Raw genomic sequence first — 27,136 nt, forward strand, 5'->3', positions numbered from 1 at the left:
GAGCAGAAAACATCCAGCGCTCCTCGTGAGTCGTGTTTGTAGATCATTTTCTCTGAATGAGTTGCACGTCACCCAGGGCACGGAGTTGGAGCAGATACCCTTGACTTACCTCTCGTATCCTCAGTGTGCGCTGTGCCTGTGTTCATTGCGTCAAGGCATCGTGTGGAGCCAGGAGAGCTCTCACAAGCACTTGCAAGAAGTCTGTTGGCCTCCTTTTTAAAAAACAAGCGTTCAAAAATAGCTCACAGAGTAACAAACAGTTGTGGCGTGATGCAGTGAGTCTCGTAAAAGGGCTATTTTTAGATACACTGAAATGAACATATTTGACTTGCATAATTGAATTTTACATAATCTAGGTCAGCTGAGGACGTACTAAGCTAAGGCTTTGTGGTTATGTTATGTCAGCTTGAAGAAGGAAGATAGCAAAGACAGGATATCTTTTCTTTCTTGAAATGAAATGAACTGTAGTTTAAGTCTGGCCTGCTCATTTCCAAACCATTAAAGAGCATATATACAGTATATATAATTATATAGATAGATAGATAGATATAGATATAAATATATACTGTATGCATTTTCTTTTACTTTTAATGGTCAGCGGTAGCTAATCCAAATATATTGTTTCAAAGGATGCCCTGTTCACTCTGCTTCAGAGAGATTTCTACCCCAAAAGATGATCTTTTTATCAACTCAGTGGTCAGTGGTGACACTGACCGTAATATGCCTTCCAGCTTGGTGTCATTTCTCACACATAGTGTGTCGCTGTTAACGCTCATCAGTCTCATGGAGAATTTGACCAACATATTTGAATAAGAAGTCCTCCAGGACATGAGGGATAAAGGCTTTAGCCTAGATAGATAGATAGATAGATAGATACTTTATTGATCCCCGAGGGGAAATTCAAGATGGCCTATGGCGCAGTTGTGTCATGACACAGTTTCCCTTCTTAAGCTTTTATGGACCAAGGATCCACACATTCTGCCAGTGTAACTCAGGTAGGCTACTCAAGCCTCCTTACCTTTCCAGTCTACAAAAAAAAGGTTATAGAGAGATTTGATATCAAATTGTGGTTTGTCCAAGATTGTGTTCAGTGCCTACTTTGCACCTTATTAGCCCCCTCAGGTGACAGGATGGGGTCACATAAATAGAGATTTGTCTCTGCTCAGTAATACTGTATTTAGCCTACAGTAGTGTAGGCTGTTTCGTAGAGTAGACTTGAATAGGCCTACTGAATGATATAGGCCTATTATGGAGACATAGGCTACTCCTACATCAGTAGGCCTAATGCTATATAAAACACGACATTTGATGTTTTGTTACTAATACTACTTAACAACATTAGGCATACGGTATACATTTTATTATTATTATTATTAATTTACATTGCATCAATTTTTCAACCAACTCTAGAGTGTAGACAGGTCATTGCTGGTTTGTTCTGTCAATCATGGCGAAAGGGAGGTACTTAGCTGTGACGCTGTTCTGATGCAAAGGTTAGAAAACGGAGAGGAAAAAAAGGGAAAAAACTTATTTCAAGATGGCGACGAAGAACTGCCTGTACACTGGAAAACAATAGAAATAGCACAGTAGGGCAGAGTTTGATTGTTTTGTTGTCTTGTTTTCTTTTTCATCCGCAGTCTCAACAGGAACGAGGATCGGTCAGTGTTTTCTGTGGGACGTACTACAAAAAAGATAACATTTGGGCAAAAGTGAATGTATCATGCTTTGTTACCAAGCTAGTTAGCTAGCTAGCAAGCTAGCTACATCCGTAGCGTGTGTAGCACTGCTATCTAACTAGCTTTTCGTTCAGAGAGGGCTAGAGAATCAGCTGTTAGCCAAAGAGCTACTTTTAAGAGTTTCAAAAGTTAGCTGGCTGAAGTTCTTCTGTGTTTAAAATGGATGGGTGTATGTACTGTAGAAGGTGGTTGTATTGAACTCCGAGGACACAGCGGATTTTTTTAAATTTTGTTGAGTGAGTGCATAAGTATCCACCGAGTCTTTAAAATATCTTACTGACTATTGCCAGATCAAACTTCTGAGCTAGGGACTCCGAAGAGTTTTCTTTTGGCAGTTAGCAGCTTGCTAACTAACAAAGCTCGTCTTGTTGTCTGTTTAACTTTTTAGTTTATGCACAGGTGTTTTCTACACTTGCGTATTCGTGCTAACATGTTTTAATAACTTCTTTATTCGAGTTTGTTCTCGAGCAGTTTCGTCAGCAAATTCGGTGGGTGAAAGTTGGAAGTCAGGGTGCTTCTGAGCTCTTGGTTTAGGATTGCGCACAGCTCTATGTTTAGGAGACCTATGTTGCTGTTTTACCTTTAGCAGTTTGTTTGCGACCAGGTCCAACACTACTTATATGATCTAATAGGTGGATTTGTTGAAATTGATTCATTATGCACTGTAACGTTGACTAACACCTCCGTCTTCGACTGTGAATTGATTTCACTGTTGATCGGTGGTGAAGTGTTATGATTTATAGTAAGTTATTGGTGAACGGGGTACTTTAAAGACTGAGATTGAGCGTTTAGGAGTTTTTAATTGAAGTAGTTGGCAGTTAGTAGAAGGGAGGTGTAGAGTATTTACTGGCAAGACACTGCGAGAGTATTTTGTACCCATAGTTTTCGAAAAGTTAACGTTACACGCTTATGTAGTAAGGTATTTAATTATGGGAACATGTAACCTGTGTTGTCAGGAAAAGGCACTCGGTTAGAGTGCAGTTTCTTTTAAAATCGCTTTTTATACAGAGTACAAAGGACTCGCAGTGAAAGCGACAAAAATGGTGGCAGTCGTGTGTGTTTTGTAAAAGGCAGGGGGTAGAGACACCCACTCAGTGAAGAAGCACATTCCGCATTAAAAGTTGCTTGTATCCGGAGCACCGAAATCCAAGCCCCGGCGATTAAGAACACGATCATTGATGATGGCGGATTTTGTCATGCCGCGGCATAGCGCGGTGATGGAACGTTTACGCCGTCGAATCGAACTCTTCCGACGGCACCACGCCAGCTGCGAGAACCGATACGACAACACGGCCATGGAGCGACTGGAAATGGAAAGGCCGCAGACCCTTGCGCTGCATCAACGGTGCCTGCAGACCAAGGCCAAACGGTCGAGTAAGCACAGACAGCCGCAGCCGACATCCGATCAAACGACTCCAAGAAGCTCCGGAACCGGAGGAGGCAACGCGGAGCTTGTCGACAGCGGGACGCCTGGAGAGCCAAGCAGAAACAGCACTTTAATTGCGGTAAGTGACCACGCTACACTCTTGGCGGTAATATCTGAAACACAGGATGAATGAATGGCAACCGTTGTTGATTTCAAACAGGAAAATAGATACTTGTCATACTTTGCTTTTGCTTTATGTGAGTAAAGTATTATTTTGTGATGCTATGTGAGTATGTGTAGTAAGTTAAATCTGCGCTGCCATACAGGGAAAACGGGTTAGTAACTGTCTTGCTGTTGATGTTGTGCTGTCAAGCTTTAACTTGTATGGTCCTGGGCTCATGATAGGTGCTTTTGGTCACATGATTTTGTTGTCAGTTGACAACACAAGAGGATAGCTACCTCTCTTTAGCCGTATGTTTGATGGTGTCAGCTACAGGATTGTTTCTGTTATTATTGGTTTGTTGACAACCCAGGTCTGCTGAATGTGCGGTAGTGGTCATGCCCATGGCCACGTCTTTGGATTCTAGGATGTCGTTTTGTTTATCAAGAGAGAACACGGTGAAAATGAAGACGTTGCCGTGATTGACCTCACTAGACACTTCCTTTAGAGTAATATATTAATGATTGCGTGCAGTTAAAGCAGATGTTGTTTGTCTTTTCTTTTCGTTCTGGGATTTCGAAGTAGGCTAGACACTGTCACTGTAGGCTGTCTGTCAAACAGGAGCGTTATGAGGTGTGTGTGTGTGTGTGTGTGTGTGTGTGTGTGTGTGTGTGTGTGTGTGTGTGTGTGTGTGTGTGTGTGTGTGTGTGTGTGTGGGGCTTTCAGTCTCCAGTCGTCCACAAGCTGTTAGAGTGAGCAAAGTAAAAAAAGTTCTAACATCCTAAAGCACTCTGTCTGCCCTTTAGATATGGCTTTGAGTGACCGTTTTGAGCAGAGCATGTCTGTATCTGCTGAATAGTGAACATCCGGCTAGGTATCCCAGGTATGTCTGAGTCTGAAACAATCCAAGCCCTTTAGCTCTTCCTGTGGCAGTGTGAGCCAGATTATGTGTTCGTGGTTTCCAGTTCACTAGGCAAAACCTGTGTGTGTGTGTGTATTTAATTACTTTCTTCATGCAACACGTTGACTTATGTAGTTTACATGTGGTTTAGCCACGGAAGCATTCTTCATCAGAAAGGACACGTGAGTTCCGTTGGAAGTGTGTATGGCGTAAAAGCTGTGCTTCCAGTGTGTGGTGGACGGGAGTGTTGACGCGTACACGGCGAACCCTCGCGCGCCGTCCTCCTCACTCTCCGGCCCTTTGGGACACACTGTGTGAGACTTTAGGACAGAATGTGCAGGATGACTCAGGAGCGAGCGGCCAAAAGCCCCAGCCCCCACCCCCAGCGAGCTCACAGGTCTGACTCATCACCCCCCCCCCCCCCCAAATAACGCTCTCTCTCCCACCCCCTCCATCCCGGGCCAGCACTGAGCGTCTACACTCCTCCAAACTGTGTGTGTGTGAGAGAGATATTGTGTGTGTATGCGTTATGACTGTGTTTGCGGGTGAGGGAGCAAGAGCATGTGTGTTTTGTGACAGTGTGAGTTGTTACTGTGTGTGAGGTGTGTGTGTGTGTGAGTGAGACAGAGAGAGTAGCCAAGAGGGCGTGTATGCAATGCATTTCTAAGAGCACGTGAGTGTGTGGAAGGTGCATGTGTAGGTTTGTGGGCAGTGTGTTTGAGTTCTGCATACATCCTCTCCGCCCCTCTGAGACTGTCCGCAGCTCAGAGGAATCCATCCACTCCTCCTCATGCCTGTCCTTTTGTGACCCCTCTGTGTGGTTAGCCTTCGGCGGGGGTCCGGGGGTCCGGGGGTCGTTGACCAGGCTGAGTGCTGGAAAAAAAGGACCTCTTCAGGTTCATCACTCCAAGTGTTTTTCCTGAACTTTGATAGCGCCGTAATGTTGAAATAGGCTAGGCCCGTATTAAAACGAGATCTCTCATTTGAATAGATAGTAGTACTGAAGCAAAAGGGTGGCCGTATAGAGGAGCTGTGTAGAGAGAGAGAGAGAGAGAGAGAGAGAGACAGAGACAGAGAGAGGTAGATGGAGATAGAGACAGTTCTCCGCTTGCCGCCTGATGGTAGCGTGACTCCGAAGAGAACAACCGCATGCTGCCGGCCTACAGCTTGTGTGGGGTTAAGCCCTTTTTCCCCTCTCTCCTTCCTCCTCCTCAACAGCTGCCTCTCTCCTCTTCTCTCTCTCTCTGTCTCTCTGTGTCTGTCTCTCACCGTTACACTTTCTCTGTCGTTCTTTGCCTCCCCCTGTTCACTCGGTTTCTGACTTGCCAGTCACCTCTTGTTCCCCTCTGTAGACGTTTGTTTCAGTCTCCTCTATCCGTTCTCCAAACGTGTGTCTTCACAGAACACTCTCCCCTTCTCTTTCTCTCTTTCTCTCTTTCTCTGATCATTTCTCTCTCTCTCACACACTCTCAAATACACACACACAGAAACACACACACTCACTCACCCTCTCACTCCCTCGCATACACACTTCACACACTTTCTCTGAGCTGCACACTCCCTCTCTCTCTCTCTCTCTCTCTCTCTCTGCCTCTCTGCCTCTCTGCCTCTCTTACCTAAACATGCTCCCCCTCTTGCCCCCCCCCCCCCCCCCCCACAAATCCCCCCGGCTGCAGTGGTGCGTCCAGTTCTCTCCCCTGCTCATCTCGGGGCAGCTCATTGTGGCGGCCCGGCCCCCGTGGGGCTTCAAAGAGGGGGCAGGCGCTGGCTGGCGGCCGCGCTCGGCCAGGAATTCGCCACGCTCCCACACCCCATCAGCCCCGCACCCCAAACCCCCCTCCGCTCCCCTCCGCTCGGCCTCCGCACTGCTGCCGCCGCCTCTTTTGTTGTGGCCTCCCCTGTCTATACACATGTTAATTAGTTTCATGTGGCTCGGGGGACTGTGGTGGCAGTGGTACTAGAGAGAGAGAGAGAGATAGATACACACACACACACGCCCCACACACACACACCACACACATCCTACACACACATACACACACACATAGAGTGGGGGAAGCAGAGGCAGGGGGCATGCAAACAGGAGTCGAGCGAAGTCGAAGAGAACGTGCCGAGGTTTAGGGTTCAAAATGGAGAAGGAGAGCAATGGTAGGTGGGGGTGGATGGTGGGGTTTGAGAGATGGAGAGAGAGAATGAGAGAGAGAGAGAGAGAGAGAGAGAGAGTCAGACAGACAGACAGAGAGACAAACCGAGAGAGGCAGAGAATTAGCATGGAAGGAAGGAAGGAAGAGCAACAGCTTTCTCATTGAAATTGAGGAGCGCAATGAATGGTTGGTCATGTGGGAGAGGGAAAAAATCATTAGAGGTAAAAGAGCAACTGATATCCAGAGAGGAGAGGAGAGGGGGGAGGAGGGGGGGGAGGGGGGGTCTGAGAGCACTAAAGAAAGGCGGTTGCGTACTGTCCTGGAGAGCGAAAGAAGAGTTGGCGCACAACACACACACACACATACACACACACACACACACACACACACACACACACACACAAACTCACTCCAGAGAGAAAGAGACACTCTGAGACCAGTTTTTCAGGTTCAGAAAGGCCTGCAGTGAGTCACCAACACACACACACACACACACACACAAACTGACACACACTCCCTCTCCATGGGGACGTTGGTTAGATCAGAGAGGCCGCTTTGCGCACTCCCCCCTCCAGCTTTTCAACCCAGATCAAGGAGCCGCTTCGGCTTCCACTGGAGTGTGAGAAAGACCAGATCAAGCGATCAGGGAGCTCCTGTGTGTGTGTGTGTGTGTGTCTGTCTGTGAGAGAGAAAGAGAGAGAGAGGGATGGAGATGGAGTGCGCAGACTGCGCACGCACATACTTGCCCGCTCATTCAGAATGCACCAAGTCTAACTGCACATTCCAGGCACAATCAAACGATCCCTGCACAGGGCCCACAGAGGATTGGGGGGTTGTTTTGGAGTGGGAAGGGGGGGGGGTTGCATATCAAAAGTGTTCCTTGACCTAGCAGGGGTTACTTGGACCAGTTATGTGTGTTGGCCTTTGGTTACATGTTCCAGCGGAATAATTTCCTATTCAAATGAGTGTTTTCTTGTTCCCGTGTCTTTAACTGATCCTCCCAAAGCAAACGCGTCTATGCGGCCCTTCCCAGGGAAGCGGTTTTGAGCCACACGCACACACACACACACACACACACACACACACAGAGAGTGCAGAGAGGGGCCACAGTTTGAGAGCACACTTGCTTTTCGCTCATTGAGCAATCGACAGCACTGTCCAGGCAAACATGTAATCCCATAGTCTGCCGCCCAGAGAGGGCCAGACTCCTGGCCTGTGTGCTCCGCTCCGCCCTCACACCCAGGTGCGAGGTGAGCACTTAGAGTCTAGTGAGTTGGCTCTAATCTACTATTAGAGGTCCGGCGTCTGCTCGCCTGCCGTCCTGACCGCTCCAGAGAGGCCCCGCAAAGACTACAGTTGCATTCACAGTCCACTGTAAGGGTTGGGTGTGTGTGTGTGTTTCCCCACTGTAAGGGTTGGTTGTGTGTGTCCACTGTAAGGGTTGGGTGTGTGTCCACTGTAAGGGTTGTGTGTGTGTGTCCACTGTAAGGGTTGGGTGTGTGTGTCCACTGTAAGGGTTGGGTGTGTGTGTGTGTCCCCACTGTAAGGGTTGGGTGTGTGTCCACTGTAAGGGTTGTGTGTGTCCACTGTAAGGGTTGTGTGTGTGTGTCCACTGTAAGGGTTGGGTGTGTGTGTCCTGTCCACTGTAAAAGTTGTGTGTGTCTACTCTCCATAAGGGTTGTGTGTGTGTCCACTGTAAGACCTGTGGCGGTGTTTTGTTGAATATTGTGAGTTACCACAGAGGCCTCCACTTTATGCTGTTTGTGTGTTTAGCCCCTGATGGTGTCTGTTTTAAGAGAACTATGTGCAGGTTTAAAGTAAGTAAGTCTATGAGTAGTCCATGCATGAATATTGAAGAATGATTGCCTTTTGTGGCAGTGCGTGATTTTATGCAACATCATAATGACTTTATGCAACATGATGTCTGGCAGAATACTCAGGATCTGTGATCTGTCAACTTTGGATTTTTCTTTTTTGGCCTGCTCAAAGTGAAATAGACAAATGTGCTTTCACAACTTTGACTGCCCTCTCTCTCACACGCAACACCAAACTCAGGGGGTCATACACACAGACCTGTAGGTGGATTACACACACACACACACACACACACACAGTGCCTGGCACATACAGTGCAAAGTCTGTTATCATATGTCGGCCTTAAGGGGGCCAAGTTTGTTTGTTTGTTTTTTTTCATCTCTACCGAATACAGCTCTATTAAGACCATGTTATAGTTTGCTTTGCACTTTACCGTACAATATTGAACTGCTTTGGGACTAAGGTTAGTTCATGTTTATGTTTCACTTGGTGACGCTGTGTTAGTGTTGCATCAGTCTGCCTTTGTCAGCCAATCATGTGGCCTGCAAATTGAAAAGGTCATTCTGAGGCAAACTCTGAAAATGGGAATTTTTGATGCCATGAGCAATATTAAACCTCTCTTTTACACATTTTATGACCAGAATAAATGAAACTGGTCATGACGGAACAGATTTGATAATCATTTCCTGTCTCTGAGAGCATTGTAAAGTCATGTGTGAAAAGCCCGTTGACATCCAACTGAAGCTAGTCAGTCTGGGAGTTCAGGGGGAGTGGTCTAGGAAATGACGGAAGAGCATGGATGTCATGATTGGACACACTTTATCAGACAGTTTGTGCGCTTAACCGTAGCCGTAAGCAGGAAGTCACTGCCCACGTAAGACTCCGGTTCCCCTGTTTGGGGCAAAAAGATGTTCTAATGTTTCTTACTGTTGGGTTCAGTTAGCTTGATTCACTTCTAGCTGGAGAAGGCAGCAGGAAGTGTGTAGTACAGTACTCCTTCCGTAGCTCTGCATAGACAGCAGGCTACTGTGTGTTCCTAAGTGAACCTGAGCCCTTATTGCCCCTCCCTATACGTGCCTTAACAGGGTGGGTAATGCACGTATGTGAATACCAAATTGTGGCATCTGTATCAGAAGGCAAAGTGTGAGGATTGTGCTTAATAACATGGCTTTTCTTGAGGCCCAAACAGGCAGGCACAGTTTATAAATCCTGTTGTAGCATAAAGGTTTACAAACTCAAGTTGCACTTTAAAAGGTTTAAAAGTTAAGGCATTACAAATCCACTGAAGTATATTGTTTAGCTTGGTTGGCCTTGAAGTATATGCCACGAAAGAGCATCTTTCTAGTGCCTTTTTCTGTAGTCTTGCACAGCCACGGCACTGTTGCGTGCACAACTTTATGGAAAAACCCCACTGGTTGTGGTGATAAAAGAGCGGAGAAGGTCAGCTGGTGTCTTGATGTCTGTGGGGTGTCCTTGAGTTAAAGCCTTTCTCTTATCTCCACATTTCAGACCTAAGGCCAGCGCACAAGTGACTGGGCTCTTATTACTTCGCTCCTATTCAACATCCCTTCATTTAACTTCATTTTACATGCAGAGATTATAGATTTCCATCACGTGTGTGTCCTTGTGTGTGTCCGTCCGTGTGTGTGTGTCCGTCCGTGTGAGTGTGTGTGTGTGTCCGTGTGTCCAGGGAGTAACTGTATAGGTATGGAGAGACCTGTAGTTCCAATCCAACATGCACAATTTTTCTCCAAAGGACAGACACTTGTACAAATTAGCTGCTTCTGACTGAATGCTATAGAGGGGATAGGACAAGTGGAGTATGATACAATATGTTGATCTACTGCCAATGAATACAGTATATCTTTAAGAGGCATTAAGCTAAAACTATATGCACTTTGCACAATTTTTCTAATCATTGGTTCTTCATAGTTATTTTGATGATGTGGCCCGTCATGGATTAATCTTTTGCAATGTGTCCGGTATTGTAGAATGTCTGAATCATGATATTCCCATCGCGTTATTTTGGGGCGAAGTATTGTGAGTGTTCGTCACTCTGTGGTTCCCATCTCTGATGTGCAGGCTGTGTATTTCTGTCCCCAAGCGCTGACTGTCTGAGAATCAGATTGTGACGCTGGATTATGAGTAATGTGTGAGCGGTGAGCAGTGTGATCCGAACGTCGAAGATGTTTAATGTCTAATGTTTCAAGCCTTTATGAGCGAAAAGGGTGATGAAAGGTCTAGTAAGTGCTATCTTGAATTTCCCCTTGGGGATCAATAAAGTATCTATCTATCTATTTATCTATTTATCTGCTTGTTCATACTGTTTGAGCACTGTGACTCTTCACTGACTAGCCATAGTGAGTGAGTAAGCGCTTTAGTGTCTTCAGTCTCAGAAGTTGAACCTTTTCAGTGGGGCATTTTATTAATTTCCCTCGTCGAAGATGAGCACAGTTATACACATGTAATCGCTGCAAGAGTAATTTATTGTTGTCTAGCGGTACCGTGAGTGTGTGAGTGTGTATGGATACTGTACATTCTTCGGGTGTGGAATGGTGTACTGACCAGCATCTCTTCCTCTCCTCCTCCCTCTCTCTCTCTCTCGCTCTCTCTTTTCCCTCCCCTCCTCTATCCCTCCTTCCAGCTGCAGGAGACGGTGAAGAGGAAGCTGGAGAATGCCGGTTCGCCGCTGGGCCGAGACCCCATCAACGGCTTCGGCGACGGCGGCGGCGGCGGCGGCTACCCGCCCTCCAAGAAGTCCTGCATGGAGGACTCGATGGGCGGCCTCAACGGCGGCTCCAACGGCGGCATGCCGCCCCTGTCGCCGCTGGACAGCAAGCACGGCATCAGCGTCGACGCGCTCACGCGCAACGGCACGCACGGCACGCACGGCACGCACGGCACGCACGGCGGCGGCGTGGAGCAGAACGGCACGGGGTTGGGTGGCGGGGACGGCGTGGGCGGCCGGGGCTCGGAGCAGGACATGCGTCTGCTGAAGGAGCTGAAGCAGGAGCCCATGGACGAGCTGCTGCCCACGCCGGGGGGCACCGGCGGCAACAACAGCCTCTTCCCCGACCTCAACCTCAACGAGCAGGAGTGGTCCGAGCTCATGGAGGAGTTCAACCGCTCGGTGGACTACGAGGACATCAAGGACATCTTCAACGACGCCCTGGAGAACGGCAAGGACCCCGAGCTGCCCCCTACCGGACCGCGGCAAACCTCATCCCAGCAGCAGCAACAACAACAGCAGCAGCAGTCCAACCTGCTGCCGCCAGACCTGGCCAACATCAAGACGGAGTTTCCCCACGAGCCGCGCACCTCCTCTCCCCACATGAGGCCCACTCCGTCTGGGCCGAGCCTACACACCAGCTCCCCCATCGCCGGAGCCTCTGGTGCCTCCGCCGCTTCCTCCCCGGCCCTACCGGGGCCCCCGCAGCAGCAGCAGCAGTCCCAGGCTCAGGTGCCGCCTCAGGGCCAGCCGTCCCGGCAGCTCCAGCCCAACCACCTGATGGCGGGCCCCCCCAAGGACCTGTCCCCGGCCCAGCAGCTCCAGCAGCTGGCTGCCCGCGAGCAGCAGAGGGCCCAGATGATGCAGAGCCAGCAGCAGCAGCAAGTGCAGAAGCAGCAACAAGTACAGAAACAGCAACAGCATCAGCAACAACATCAGCAACAACAACAACAACAACAACAACAGCAACAGCAACAGCAACAACAACAACAACAGCAGCAGCAGCAACGAAAACAACAGCAGCAGCAGCAGCAACAAGCACCCAAGTTCCACGCGCCCACCAACCATCCCTCGTCCTGGCCCACCCAGACGGCACCCCCAACCCAGAGCCCGCTGGGGGGCTCCGTGTACGGGCTGGAGAAGCCCACCAGCCCCTCCCTGTACCCGCAGGACTTCCCCAACCCCAAGGCCAAAGCGGGGCCAAACGCTGGGGGTTACATGCAGCCTGGCGGGCACCCCGGCCTGATGGGCCACCCGCCTCCGGGGGCTATGGGGCACCCCCAGGGTGGCCCAGGAGGACCCCAGTCCATGCCGGACTACAGCAACACCAAACCCCTCAGCCACTTCGAGGCCGCGGCCCAAGTGGCTCCCCAGGGGCCCAATCGCAAGGCTGTTTTGCTCTCCTTAATGAGACAGCAGCAGCAGCAGCAGCAACAACAACAACAGCAGCAACAGCAACAGCAAGTCATGAAGCAGAAGGCAGGGCTCCCCTTCAGACCAACGCATATGCCACATCCACAGGTAAGACGCCATGTGTGTGTGTGTTTGTAGTCATGTTAGAGATGCAACAGTTCGTCAATTAATCGATTAGCTGTCAGGCAAGTTTTTTGGCAATCGTTTGATCAGTTTTTGAAGGGAAATACTGCAGAATTGTCTGATTGCAGCTTCTTGAACTTGAATTGTCTGATTGCAGCTTCCTTCTTTACGTACTCTTTTATGAAGGTAAACTAAATGTGTTTGGCTCGTGGACAAAAATCTTGGCCACTGATCGACATTTTTTCCTCCATTTTCAGACATTTTATCAACAGATTAATCAACTATGAAAATAGTCGTTAGTTGCAGGTCATATTGAGGAACAGGTGATTTATTACATAAATGGTAATTTGGTAATAAATGAATGGTATGCCATAGAGACAGGATACGGGCGTAAGGGTTGGTAATGGCTGTAATGGTCGTCTTCAGCAAACTTCAATCATTCAGCTTTAACGTGAGCAGATGCACATTTGCAAAAAGGCTGCACCAGTTGAAATATGAGTACAGGAAGTTGGCACACGCATGTCAAAAAGCTGCAAACACTCACTTGTACACGAACCACAAGAGGTAGTAGTCTATATGACAGAGACCATCTCCACTAGACATTTCACCCACCATCTCAAAGCAGGTAGCCAATCCTGTACACAAACACACAGGGAGTGGTTTAATACGCACATTGAAAAAGACTTAGATAAACCCAAGACCATGGGTTATGCTCATGTGTGAGTGATTGGTGCTAGTGCCACCCATCTATTGTATGTCTCACAGATGAATACTGCTGGCACCTGTCTGGCACTTGATGGAGAAAACCACTTACTCCGTGTGTTTAGGTTGTGGAGACTAGAGTCATTGTGTATTATGGAAAAATAGCAAGGTAGAGAACTAACCACTCAGACTCCCAAACACAGACCAGTCTAAACTCATAACACACTTTTTACTGAACTGCAGAGACCCTTGAGCTCTAGTGGTGGTATGATGATGAGATCTAATCAGGACTGTACAGTGCTACATATAATGTAGCATGTGAAACAAAAAAACATCGGCCTGTGCTATGAGAGTTAATCCTACAGATGAGGTGTTTGTAACTACATACCAGTGGTAGAGATTTGCGGATTAACTGTCAACCTCTGTAGCACCATATAGTCGGCATCTAGTCATACTCATATAGTCATGGTTACCGCCCTTGGTTACTGTGGTTAACGTGACTGAAACGCGCCCATGTGGGAACGTGTTCGTTTTGATTGCATGTAGATCTAATCTAATGTAGGTGTACAGAAAACGCCTTAGAACGGGGGGGGCGTTAACCTATCCGAACCTTTCTGCCGACTATCTCTTTACAAAAAAAGTTAACATACAGCACATATACTGTGTCTGTAACTAATAATGGAAATAAGGGGTCATTGATTTTGTTGTTGACCCCCCCCCCCGTTCCCCTCAATCTATATTTGTGTTCCTCATGCGTTCTACATGGCCTCATAGTACGTTGTTTAAGCAACAGTAACAGTATTCCAAGTAAACACAGAAGTATTGCAAGGGAACGCTTAAAAGTATTGCGAGTTAATGCAACATTTCTTTCATATAAAAAAAGGACCATAGCCTTTCGGGGGGTTCTTCTGTATCATTCCGTTCTCTGTTGGATCATAAATCTATATGCACGCTAGTCGCTAACCAGCGTTTACTCCTGAATGTGTCTATTCATGGACTCCCAAGTTCAGAGAAGTTAGCCAGAGTTCTCCCCTTTAGGCTGGGAGTGCAGAAAGGCATTTTCAAGGATGCCGACAAGCCACAGACAACCCACAAACACACGCCACCCTTTATAACATGCGAACACAGGCATGCGAGAACTCACTGTCCCTACTCGAATGCATAACTTTTATTTATTTATCTTTATCTATTTAGGCAGACTATTTGGGAACAATCAAAATTGTCTCAAGGCTCTTTCAAGCGCCCAAGCACTATGACGACAACGGCAACAGCTTTTTAGTAGGAAGAAATTTCTTAGCTAATAGGGTTGGGGATTTATGCACACATTAAAGTACAACATATTAGCATACACTCTGCATGCTTAATTAGGCTACATGATGCATACAAGATTACGATTACAAGACTACTTGTATGCTACATGCATGGTGACCAGGAAAGATTGGCGGATAACAATCGAGATTTCCAGCATTGACACTTTAGTATATAATATATTATAGTGCATGGTGTGTATGTGTGTGGTCATTTGTGTTCCCACTTTGTGTGTGTGTGTGTGTTTGTGTGTATGTGTTGTCTGCTTCCTCTCTGACACCAGACAGGGTTTGTACTGTGTTTTTGTCCCTGCTTGTCTGGCCAGGGGCCCTTAAACTAGCGAGATGGACACTGTGTGTGTGTGTGTCGGTGTGTTTTTGTGTGTGTGTGTGTCTGGGTCAGGCAGATGGTTGCTAAGAAGCGGGCGTTCACACACACACACACACACACACACACACATGCACACTCTCTCTCTCTCACACACACACACACACACACACAGAGAGAGAGAGAGAGAGTGTGAGTGAGTGCATGTTTCTCTCTCTTGGTTAGAATGGGTGGGGGCTGGGCCGAGCATTAGATGCAGCCCTGTGTGAGAGTTGGGGAGAGAAAGAGGGAGGGAGTCAGAGAGGGCGGAGGGATGGACGACAAAGCACTCTTTCATGGAGTTCTTCACCCCCTCCTCTGGCAGGAGTCCTCGGAAGTGTATTTTAGGCTCGGCCCCCCTCCCCTCCCCTCCCCTCTCTATTTAAATATAGCTGTGCTGGCTCACTTGGGGTTTTTCCTCTCTCGCGAGAAAAGAGAGAAGACACTTTCTCTCTTTCTCTCTTTCACTCTGCCTCCCTCGCTCCTGTTTTCCCCTCCACTGACCCTGTGGATTTGTCTTTCGCTTTCTGACTGCGTGGCGCATATGGTGGTTTTTCACGTTTAAACCCTCTTCAGCTCTCTCTCTCTCTCTCTCTCTCTCTCTCTCTCTCTCTCTCTCTCTCTCTCTCTCTCTCTCTCTCTCTCCCACCTCCCGTCTCACCTGGGTGAAGTTATCATGATTATATTGTTATTATTATGAACTAGTTTAACTTCATCACTTGCCTTCTTTAGATTATGTTTTTTTAAAATGCTTACAATTAGGTTCTTTAATGCTGATTATGCAAAAGATTTACTAAAGTGTCTTTAAAATGAGCAATCTTGGTGAATATTGACTGACCAGGGATCGGATGTCAGTGAGTTAGTCCGGCGCTGGTCTGGCACAGATTGCTGCCACACGGTTCAAGCTGCTCTCTGGTGTTGGGGCTTCAAGCGCCCTCTAGTGGCCTTCCCAGTCCAAACCACTCACATCTGCACTCCTCTCTCTCTCTCTCTCTCTCTCTCTCTCTCTCTCTCTCTCGAGCAGGACCAGGGATCCTACCCTTCGGCGCCTCACGTCCCCGGCCCCGGCAACGCCATGGCCAACCAGCCGGGGGGTAACCCCATGGCGGGTAACCACGGCAACGCGGCCTACCTGAGCGGCCAGGCGGCCCAGGCCCAGGCCCAAGCCCAGCTCAAGCAGCAGCAGATGCTGATGGAGCAGCAGTACATCAGGCAGCAGCAGCAGCAGAGGCAACAGCAGCTGATGGCTGGAGAGCAGGTCGGTGGATCAGGGTGCATCTCACATAGGGTGCCTCTCACTTGGGCTTTTAAGACGTCCTCCCTTGGGCCTCGATCCTCACTGATCTACATAATGAATGATGGGGCGGCAACAATGGGATAGTCTATCCAGTGTTGGTTATAGATCAGTGGGAACGCCCCTCGAGGATCGAGCATCGAGGATCGAGGAGACATGTTGAGAAGCACCTATAGTTCCAACCAGCACGGTTAAATTAAATCGTCTGTGAACAAAAGGTGTCTGTACCGTTATAGATTGAAATGATTTACAGTATCAAAAATGAATCAAGTTTACTTTTTTATATCAGTAGCGGCAAGTGTCTGTAATACTGTTAGTATCTGGTTTGGCATTTAAAAACGGGATCTTTTTGTTGTGTTTATCCATACGTAAAAATGGCTTATGGATTGGTTGCTGATATCCCCTTTTCCGCGCAAGTCAATGTGATATGCAGCACACTTACCAACGCTGTACATTGGCGTCCCGATCAACAGAGAAATGGAAATGAAAAGCTATTCTGGCATAAAATATTATGCCATTTCACTACACATTTTACAAAGTATCTCAATGTATGACAAATAAAATGCTTGAGTCCCTCTATAAAAAGTGAATTTAAAGAAGTGGTGGATGAAGCACTGTTGCATAACCTGTTTATCAACATGTGTGGAAATTATACGCAGCATCGTTACTCTCAGAATATCCTGCCCTTCCCATTACGTAGTTAATGGAGGGAAATGTAAACTTAATATTTATCAGATTTAGGGGCTTGTTGTCATGTGTTATGTTGTATAGTGTAATATGTTCTCAGTTATTGTTGAAAATGGGTAACAAAAAAGAAAACAAATCGAGCAAACACTATGTACTACAAGCAAACCGAGTAAGGAATGGATTTTCAGCAGTTTTTCACATGGCCAGGTGATGGCGCCCCTGCTGCATAAATGAACTAACAGTGTGTGTGTGTGTGTGTGTACAGGAGAAACAGCAGCAGCTCCAGAGGCACTTGACCCGGCCTCCGCCTCAGTATCAAGACCAACAGAATCAGCCCGCCAATCAGAACCCATTCCAGCAGACGCAGGTGTCCCAGTTCCCAGGTAAACTAACTGACCGACTAGGCTTCCCCACGTCTTTCTACCCACCGTCTCTTGTCCGCTGATCTTGAGGTTTTATTTGTTGCTGTTCACATTTCAGGAGATTTTGGACTGAATCTAGCAAGTTGTTTTTTGTTGCATCTAGCAAGTTGGTTTTTGTTGCAGGTTTTTGGAGACTACATTTTAAACAGTGTTTTCAGGGGACAGGCAGCTAGTATATAGTGAAGAGATGTTTGCTGTATGTGACAAAAAAAAAAGAAAAAAACGTTTTATCTTAGAAACTGTAACATTGCTTAGAGCACCTTTAACATTTCCATAATCATTTTGATATAGCCTCATAACGTGACAAACAGCACTTCTGCTATTGTTTGAGCAGCCCTCTATAGAAAGTTTCTGTGTTTGGGTAGGATCACTGCCCCCCTCCGAAATCAAAATATCAGATAAAACATATGATTAAAAATAGAAAATAAAAATAAAAAACATACAGAGCACAGGAAGACTTGTCCAACAGAAGATAGAACACAGACAATTAACATACAGAAAACCATACAGACAACACTGACAGATAGGAAATAAGACAAACAAAAAAAACCAAGTCAACAGATCAAGACAGATGACACAGCTCTTGATGATGCCGGTGATTTAGCTCCTTTATTATTGTGCACCTGTAGGGGGACCCTGAGAGCAAATCTTCTTCAGTTTTGCTTTAACTGGTATAATGGCATATAGACATCAGTATGCCATGTGAACATCATTTGTCATTTTCATAGCTTTTGCAATGCCATTATTAAAGGGACACTTCACCGATTATCATTAAGCTTTGTATCTTTAGAAAACCAGTTATGTTTTTGAATGGTCGTGCATCATTCCCTCAGTTTGCCTTGAAATGGGAGAAATACGGATTTCAATGTTGGACTTCCTGCTTTCAATGATGTAAAAATCATCATTTTACATCATTGAAAGCAGGAAGTCCTATTCATGGGTTTCATTGAAATCTGTATTTCTTTCTCCTATCTCAAGGCAAACTGAGGGTATGATGCAAGACCATTCAAAAACATGACTGGTTTTCTAAAGATACAAAGCTTAATGCTAATCGGTGTGTCCCTTTACGCTTCCTGGGGAGTTTATGGCATTTTTTGAATACCTCTTTACTAAGGAAAAGTTTCAGTATAGTCCATACTATCTGACCGTATTTGTTTACTCTTCATGGTTTTACATCAAACAGACTTGCACTATGCATCTCAGCCCCTCCTCAAACAAATGACCTCATCAGAAGCTCATACTGTAAATGACTCATTGTTCAGCAGTTGGGTAATTTGCCATGCATAACCTGTTGTACAGTAAAAGTTCTCTTGATATCGGTTTCATAGACTGTTCCTTCTCTCGTACTTGAGAATGACCCCTTCACCAAACAAAGAGCGGTTTGTCAACACCTACGGGACATACAGGCACTAGTGTATCGTTTGCATCATGTAACCAACAAACACTGACGGCATGCAAAGTGTTTTCACTGCTAAGCTCATTTGACTGGCAAAAATAAGTTGTGAGATGACCGTCTGAATGACTGACTGCCTTTATGTGGCTGTCAGGTAAAGCCTGTACCATACACGTATTTTTTGTCCCATTTCTGATCTGGGCTTTTTAAATTAGTCCATATAGGACATGTCCTTCATTTAATAAAGACATTTTACAAAGGAGTGCCTTGGTGTGAGGAAAAAACTTTTTTTCTCTTTTTTTTTGACTTCAGCATTTCTGATCTCTCGCCCCCCAACAGGTTCGTCTCAGCCAATGGGTAACGTGAACCCCCTGGGAGGCCCCGCCCCCGGTGCCCAGCGCATGTTCCCCCAGAACCAGGCCATGATGGCGATGGCCGGCGTGGGTCAGGGTGGTCCCGGCCCCTCCCCAGGAGCCCCGACGGCCGGCAGCCAGGCCGACATGAGCCTGTCGTCGTGCGTGGGCGGCGTCGGCGGCGGCGGCATGGACGTGCTCTACGGCAACATGCCCATGCACCCGTCGCAGCACCCGGCCCAGCAGAGGCCCGGCGTCGGCGTCGGCGTGGGCGTGGGCGGCATGCCCGGCCCGTTCCGCCAGAACCTTCTGGCCCAGCAGCAGCAGCAGCAGCAGCAGCTCCTCAAGAGCCAGCCCAACGCCGCGCTGCTCAAGCAGCAGCAGCAGCAGCAGCAGCAGATGCAGGCACGGCTGCCCAGCAACATGGCCGGCCCCATGGCCAACAGCATGAACGCCGCCATGCCCGGAAGCATGCAGGGCGGCATGCCCACGCAGACGCAGTCCTGGCAGCAGCAGCAGGCTGGCATGCAGCAGGGCATGGGTGCCCAGGCCTCTTCCAGCAACGGCGGGATGCCCGCGGGCTTCCCCAGCCAGGGCTTCCACATGCAGCCGCGCATGCCCAAGATGCCCACCAGCGGCCCGTTCGGGCAGCCCGGGGGCATGGGCGGCCGGGCCATGGCGGGCATGAACCCGGGGCAGATGATGGCCGGCATGCCCCAGCAAAGAACCAACAACCCCTCGCTGGGGCAGCAGCAGGGCCAGCCGGGGCAGCAGCAGCAGCCGGGGCAAGCGCAGCCTCCGCCCCAGGCCCAGCTGCCCGACCTGTCGGCCTTCGGGCAGCCGCAGCCCGGCGGCGTGCCCAACCGCACTGCGGGCATGCCCTGCGGCCAGGGCTACCAGGTCAGCAGGACGTCCGGCCAGCAGCTGCCGTTCGGCTACAACCCGGCCCAGTCGGGCGCCAGCCTGCCCAGCTTCCCGGGCGAGAGCGACCTGGTGGACTCGCTGCTGAAGGGCCAGGCCACGCAGGAGTGGATGGACGACTTGGACGAGCTGCTGGCCAGTCACCCGTGAAGGGGGGCAGGGGCAGGAGGCAGGGGGTGCCGTGGGGTCCTATTGTAAACTGCCTCTCAAAGGAGGCGGGGGGGGGGGGTGGCAGCTCTGCGGACAAACGTGGTCAGTGACTGCCCGGCGTGAACACCTACCCCTTCCACCCCATCCCATTTTTACACGCAATCTGCCCTCCGTGAAATTATCTACGTGCTTCTGAGATTGGACTCTTAATCTGCCTGAGAAACCCCCTCGATGGACTGCCTTCAGCTAAAGCATTTGTGTATGTTTGCGCGCATCTGTGTGTATGTATGTATGTGTGTGTATGTGTGTGTATGTATATACCAGGTGTATATAACAAAGAGTTTGAAGGGATTATAGGGCCGAAGGCCTGAGAACAGTAAGTATTCCCGAGCCAGGGAAAAAAAAAATATATAAAAAAAAATGATAAACATTTTTAAAATGAAAGAAACACTACTACTGAACCTGTGGCTCAGTACTAAACCACTGAATCCCAGCACAACGCAAAGGGTTTAAAAGGCCTGTGAGCAGCCCTGCATATTGTACTGGAAGTCCCATATCACAGTTGCCTCCTCTTGTTGGTTCTCGTGCAGTTGAATGGTTGGTTAGAGTTCTGTATTTCGTTGCCTTCTTTCCCCTCTGATTTTGGAGTCGGTGCCTGGAAGCTCAATGGCTGCAGCCAGAGTGCCTGTACTGCCGCGTTAGCAAGTGCTAACTAATGTAAACACCACATGCCTGCAGTTGCATTGATTTGCGATTTCTTTTTTTATTATTATTCTTTTTTTTTATCTGAGGGTTTTTCTATCTGTCGGTCATTAAACTTTGTCGCAGGATCTGTTCTCATGATTTTCCCCTCAGCTGGTGTCTCTCCTGTGAAGGGAGATCTCCATGATTCCCCAAGCTGTGTGACCTTGCTGGGACACCCTGTTGGTGTGGTAATTGCACAGATTCTGTTTGATTATCGGTTGGTTTGAATTCTGGTTCCGTTTTTTTTTTTTTTTTTTTTCCTTCCTTGTTCCTTTCACTCTGTCTTGTCACGCTGTTTTTATGCTGTTCCATGCACTCAGTTCTGTAGGGTGGGTTCTGTTCGTTGCTGTTTAAAGGAGGCAGGGTTCACATTCAAAACACTAAAACACTCAAAGCTAAAGTTTGGGTGACACGCACACACACACACACACACACACACACACTTTAGTCACACATGATACACTAAGTCATGTTGGTTGTCTGTCTCTGCCGAATATTTGACTGAATTATGGAATGTGACTTCATGCTAAAACTGTATTCAGTGAGGAGGTTTTTTTCCCTTGTCTTTTACACCCAAAATGTTTTTTTTTTTTCTTCCTTCTTTTTGCGCAGGAAAGATACTTGTGATCTTCCAGAGTCAAGGCCTTAGTGCTGTAGTTTAAGATATCCTGGTTGTCAGGATGTCCATGTATATTTATATATATAAAAATATTTTTTGTATGTATGAATTTTATTGTTCAGGAGATGGATCTTATTTTTTTATGTACATTGATGCCAATTTTGTAAGTGTTTTATACTTTTATTATGGTTCTCTGTAAAAGAGTATTATGTAAATATAGTTCACTAGAAAAGAACTCTCGCTCTGTGTTTTCCTTCCCTCTTCCTTGTAGTATGGCTTTATATGGGCCGAGTACAAATTACCAAGTCCATACAATGGTGTTTTTTGCCCCCAACGGCACCTTCCAGGCAGCACAGCCTAACCTTTACCCTATTCCTAACCCTAACCCCCTCAACCCTCATCCTACCCCTAAACTGAGGGGAGTAGTGCCTTGAAGGCAGCGCTGCCTGGAAGGCACCATTTGAGGGCAAATAATATCAAAGACCACATCATACAGTACATCGTTATTGCTCTCTCTCATATCCTGTGGGGTCAGAGCAGCAGTTGTCTTACTGTTTAGCTGATCAAGATCACAATCAACAACACTATCTTTTCCTCACTGATCTGAAACTAGTGTGCTGACTTGAAAAATAAAAGCATGTCGAAACCTTGCAAAGGTTGGGCTGCAAGAATGGCCGCAAATTACTCAAAGTGGAAATCCGAGTCTCCCAGTACAGTCTTGAGGTAATGACCGTATCAATAAGACATATACACTTTGGGATACTTCATGCATCGCAAGAAAATCACCAGTACACCATAATATTTGAAAGTGAGAAGCTGTTGCTGTGCTGTTTACATCCTATGTGTTGCTATGTGTTGGATCAGATATCAGCAAATCCTGATTAGGCTACTTCTACAGATCGAGCAAGGTGTCAAAAATGTCTTAACGGATGTAGTGTGATAGAGCAAGGTGTCAAAAACTCTATTAACGGGTGTAGTTTAACGGAAGCAGAGATGTACAGTACGTTCCTTATTCCTCTTAAAAGGGGTGAAAGATTCACTATAGGCATTGAGCTTCTGCTATTGTTCACTGATTGGGATGCAGACTTAATGGCGCCTTAAGTAACATTACTTAAAAAAAAAAAGAAGATTTCCTTTCAAGGCAACAATGTGTCCCACGTCCTCCTGCACCTCCTGTTATTATAATTAAGGTGGTTTGAGCCCATCAAAGCGACTGACTAGCAGCCCAACACTGTTGGAACAGCTCAGATGTCAGACCTCAGTTGTTGTTCTCCTAATATCCTTGAGGTGACAACTGACTTTTTTTGTTGTTGGTGATTTATAGTGGCCTATAATCTGTGTTATTGTAGGTTACGCACCTTCCGTCTTCTGGTCAGGACGGCCTACTTCAGCGGCACGTAGACTACAGTAGCTCGTTCACCGCCACCTCGCTTTATCTGCTCGACGACTCCCCCCATCTTTGTTGCTCCACTTAGCGTTTCCTGTTGGATGATGGTCCGCGGAGCTGCACACTGTTGTTGGTTCCTGAACACTTTCCTGTTGGCAAGGAAATTAAATGCACAATGTGAAATGTCAATAATCCAAAACAATGCATTTTTTGACATATCTCGCCAAGGGATAAATAGTTTATGCATTAGGCTAGTAGAATATGCTGTGTTGGCTGCTGTTTAGACTTGGTCGGTGGCATAACACTAGTTCATAGTAAAGCAGTGTGTGCATGCATTACCAGGGAGGTTAAGAGAGAATTTGTGTATGTGTTTTGAGTAGGGGGGGGGGTGAAGGCAGCATATTGCTAAGAAACCAATCCCACCACAACCGGCCACCACAAGTCTTAAATTGAAGTGTTAAATTGGCTACTTTGGAATCTAGTTTGAAGTAAAACTTGCTCAGATATAATGATCATTTTGCATTGCTCATTCAAGGCCTATGGTGTGTACACAAGATTCCAGCTATGTTTTATGCAATAGACTTGAGATTATGTCATGCTCAGAGAGTAATGTTTTATATCTGGTCTAAATGAAGTGAATAAATTAAATGGGAACAATGTTGGGTAAAGCCACTTCTGTTGACGTTGTTGGTGGGGCCATATCAACCAATCCCACAATCACTCATTTCATGTAGCGCCAGCTAGTTAAAAAAGAAATAAGCAAAAATGAGGTGCTGTAATCGCAGGTATCTCTGACCTGACATGGTCAAAACTGCACAAACTGGCAGTGTAGGTTCATTACGACACCCTCTGAATACATGCCAAGTTTCGTGGAATTCCGTCCATGGGGGGGGGGCATACAATAAGATAATTTATGTATCTATACACCAACTGGCCTAGCCAGACACCGTTTTCTGCATTATTGACATTCGATCTGTCTTTCCTGTTTTGTCATCCCCTAAAGACATGTCTGAAAGTTGAAAGAAAAAAACCTTCCAGGAGACTTGGGATGTCTAAGATGGGCCTAACAGTTTCCCTATAGAGAAAGTCTGAAGGTGAAGTTCCTTAAGATTCACTGTAAACTAAGCAGACCAACAGAGTACATCTCAGTCATTTCCTTCAATGTTTTGTTTAAGAGCAATCATGCAGGCTAGCCTTCCAAGTTACAGAATGGAAACTAATGCATTCGCTTATGCGTTAGCTTAAAGTAGGCTAGATATTTAGAGCAAACTTCAGTGCATTTAGGGTTACATAAGAAGTTATTTGTTTACAACTGACTATTAAAACACTGGAAGGGTAGTGTTTTTTCTCCACATAATCCAGTGATGGAAAAAACTTGTCTTTTTAACTCAAAGACTACAGTCCCCTAGCTGGGCTTGGTCCCTTATTTCCAGTCAAAGGAACTCTGAATGCTTCAGTATCAACTAAGGGATTTTGGACAATTCCTCCAACGGGAAAAGTTTGGGGATATAGCTTTTCCTGTTTCAACATGACTTTGCACCGCAGTGCACAAAGCAAGGTCCATAAAGACATGGCAGAGTTTAGTGTGGACAGAACTTGAGTCCTGACCTCGATCCGATAGAACAGTGGTTCTACTACTTTTGTCATTCCCCACGTTGAAGGTGGGGAATTTTCGGGCCCTACCTGACCCTATCAACCCGGCAAAATGGGAACGTTAAAACACTTTTTTTCATATCTTGGTTCCACATTAGCCTACATTTCCTGTCTCAATTCATATGGCTGTCTGTTTATGACTTAAGTTTGACTGCATGTGGCTATTTTGTTTTGAATCTATGATCTTCCTTGTCAAAAAAGAAAGGCATTATATTAGAGAGGCACAAAATGACCCATTTCCTCCTGTTCCTTGTGCCCCACCTGTCATGTCTCTACTCCCCACTGGGCCCGACCCACACTTTGAGAACCACTACGACAGAACACCTTTGGGATTAATTAATGGAGACAGAGTCAGTCTCCTCATCCAAAATCAGTGTGTAACCCTCGACAAAATCCTCATAAACTCACCCCTAAAAGGTGGACCGACGTCATATTAAACCCTATGGATAAAGAATGGGATGTCCTTTAAGTTCATATGCGAGTTAAGGCAAGTGAACCAATACTTTTGGCAATATAGTGTAGCCTATTGCCCACCCCCATATAAGATGGAGAGTAACGTCACCAGTCAAAATACCCCCGAACACTCTATTCCAGACTTGCAACATTCCTAAAATCCTTCCAAGGATAAGCTAACATCCTCCTACTCCTGTAAGTCTGTAAAGCCTTTTCTATCAGTGCAGTGTTCTTTGCTGTGGTGTACTGGGGCAGCTGTATGACAGACAGGGAGGGAGACCGACTAGACAAACTGGTCAGGAAGTGTGTGTCAGTGTTTGGAGAGAGGGTGGATTATGTAGGAGATTTGGTGGAAGAAGGAATGAGGAGTATGATGAAATCCATCAGGAGCCACTCGCTGCATGACGCTGTGGTTGCCAACACACACTGTATGCTGCTGGACATCTGAATTTTCCCCTGAGGGGATGAATAAAGTATTTATTTATCTATCTATCTATCTATCCATGACAGCATGTATTTAAAATATGTAATTATTTGTTTTGATATATTATTTGTTTTTGGTAAAGCAAATACTTTTGGTGATGTGATGACATCATAAAAGTGCAAAAACAATGACTGGTAATGACTGGTCTATAACTGGTGCTGACTTGGTCATTTGCCCAAACTTGTGATTATTGAGAATAGGCCTAATAATAATAATAATAATAATAATATTATTAATAATAATAATAAAACATCTTATTTGGGGCGCCTTTCATGGCACTCAAGGACACCTAGCAACAACAGTCAATAACAACAAGAAGGGGGGCAAGAAGGTTAGAGGGAGTAGGCCTATTTAAAAAGGTGGGTTTTAAGATGTGGTTTGAAGTTGGAGAGTGAGTCAATGTTCCTGATGCTTGGTGGGAGGGAATTCCAGAGACGGGTGGGAGAGTGGCTGACGCTCTGGCCCCCATTGTCGTCTGACGGACAGGAGGCACGGGAGGAGGAAAAGTCCAGACGGGATGTGACCAGGGTGTGGACCAGGATGGCAGTGGAGTTGGGAGTAAGGGATGGGCTAAGATGGTTGATGTTGCGTAGATATCATAGGTTGACCGAGTAATGTTATTGATGTGGCTTTGCAATGAGAGAGTATTATCAAGGACGAGTTATCAATGGGGATGGTGAAACTTGGAGTGTGAGAGAGAATGGATTTGGAACCAATGAGGAAAACCCCTGTTTCATCACTGTTGAGTTTCAGGAAATTGGAAGAGAACCAGGTTTTGATTTCTTGTAAACAGTCACAGAGGGAGGAGGACAGGAAGGTGGAGGTGGGTTTGGAAGATAGGTAAAGCTGGGTGTTGTCTACATAACAGTGGAAGTGGATGTTGAATTCACTGAAGATCTTACCAAGGGGGAGGAGATAGATCATTAAGGATGAAGGAAGATTAAGGAAGATGATGCAATGCAGGATGAGTGTCGTGTAGGTTTCTCTCATGCACAGTACACTCCCTCTGACCTCTCACACCAACCTCAAGTTTCTTCAGAAATACAACACGGACAGTGTCAAAGTCTCTATTTTTGTACCACTTAAGTTCAGTCGTGACTTTTCAAGAGCATCTCTGGTACAGTATTTAGGCTATAGCCTATATGTAACAGGTCAGTTGACCTGTTAGATAGATAGATAGATAGATTGATTGGTCAGACTAGATCTAGATGTCCTACATGTCTATAGGAAGAGAAAACTGTTGCTCTCAAATACTGTCCAGTGTCTACTTAATCAACAGAGTCAGTGTAATGATGCTCCCATAAGAGAGTTTTTTTTCTTTCTAGTTTTAGTTTTTAATACACTTCAAAAATTAGTGCAGGCTACTTGATATTTTATTTTGAAATACATTTTGATGTATTGTTGGGATATTCAGTTTGGCCTTCTGTCTTACCAAAGGAGCACTTGGCACACACAACTGAAAAAGACTGCCAGATGTCTGGAATTTTAAGTTTCTTGATTCTGAATAAGTTGTAACAGAGCCCTGTAACCTATCTATATGGCTCTGGGTTGTAAAGGTTATGCTGGCATCCGTTCATCAGAAAGGCACTAACATAAATAAGTACCAGTGGTGTCTTCTTCCTCGGTCATGCTTTCGATTTCGAGTTTCGACAACTGAGCAATAAAGAATTGAACCTACGTGCCTGAACAACTATTTCGGTCAGTTAGGCCTATAATATAGGCCTACCCCGTTTATTTAATGTTGCCTAACACAATATCCAGCTCAAGGTCAAGGTCAAGGTCAAGGTTAAGTTTATTGCCATATAGTGAAGATA

At 46.5% G+C, this 27,136-nt stretch overlaps 1 protein-coding gene across 2 annotated transcripts; it reads left to right on the forward strand.

The window, feature by feature from the left end:
* Positions 1 to 1,547: 1,547 nt before the first annotated feature.
* maml1 (mastermind-like transcriptional coactivator 1) lies at positions 1,548 to 21,574 on the forward strand. Of its 2 annotated transcripts, none has more exons than XM_062525082.1 (5): positions 1,548 to 3,241; positions 10,767 to 12,371; positions 15,787 to 16,020; positions 17,009 to 17,126; positions 18,898 to 21,574. In XM_062525082.1, exons 1-5 carry the CDS (start codon positions 2,915 to 2,917, stop codon positions 19,980 to 19,982), a joined length of 3,369 nt encoding a protein of 1,122 aa, XP_062381066.1. In that variant the 5' UTR covers positions 1,548 to 2,914; the 3' UTR covers positions 19,983 to 21,574. The 2 variants fall into 2 exon arrangements, with proteins under 2 accessions (XP_062381066.1, XP_062381067.1); XM_062525083.1 differs by having other exon boundaries at positions 10,773 to 12,371.
* Positions 21,575 to 27,136: the final 5,562 nt, after the last annotated feature.

The sequence above is a fragment of the Sardina pilchardus genome, chromosome 21 (genome assembly GCF_963854185.1).
Source record: "Sardina pilchardus chromosome 21, fSarPil1.1, whole genome shotgun sequence".
Classification (NCBI taxonomy): domain Eukaryota; kingdom Metazoa; phylum Chordata; class Actinopteri; order Clupeiformes; family Clupeidae; genus Sardina; species Sardina pilchardus.

Excerpts from the sequence above, each read along its gene's own strand:
- maml1 (XM_062525082.1), top strand. The coding sequence starts at position 2,915 with ATGATGGCGGATTTTGTCATGCCGCGGCATAGCGCGGTGATGGAACGT. Across the intron at positions 3,242-10,766 it reads GAAACAGCACTTTAATTGCG|CTGCAGGAGACGGTGAAGAG; the intron begins GTAAGTGACCAC and ends CCCTCCTTCCAG. Across the intron at positions 12,372-15,786 it reads CGCATATGCCACATCCACAG|GACCAGGGATCCTACCCTTC; the intron begins GTAAGACGCCAT and ends TCTCTCGAGCAG.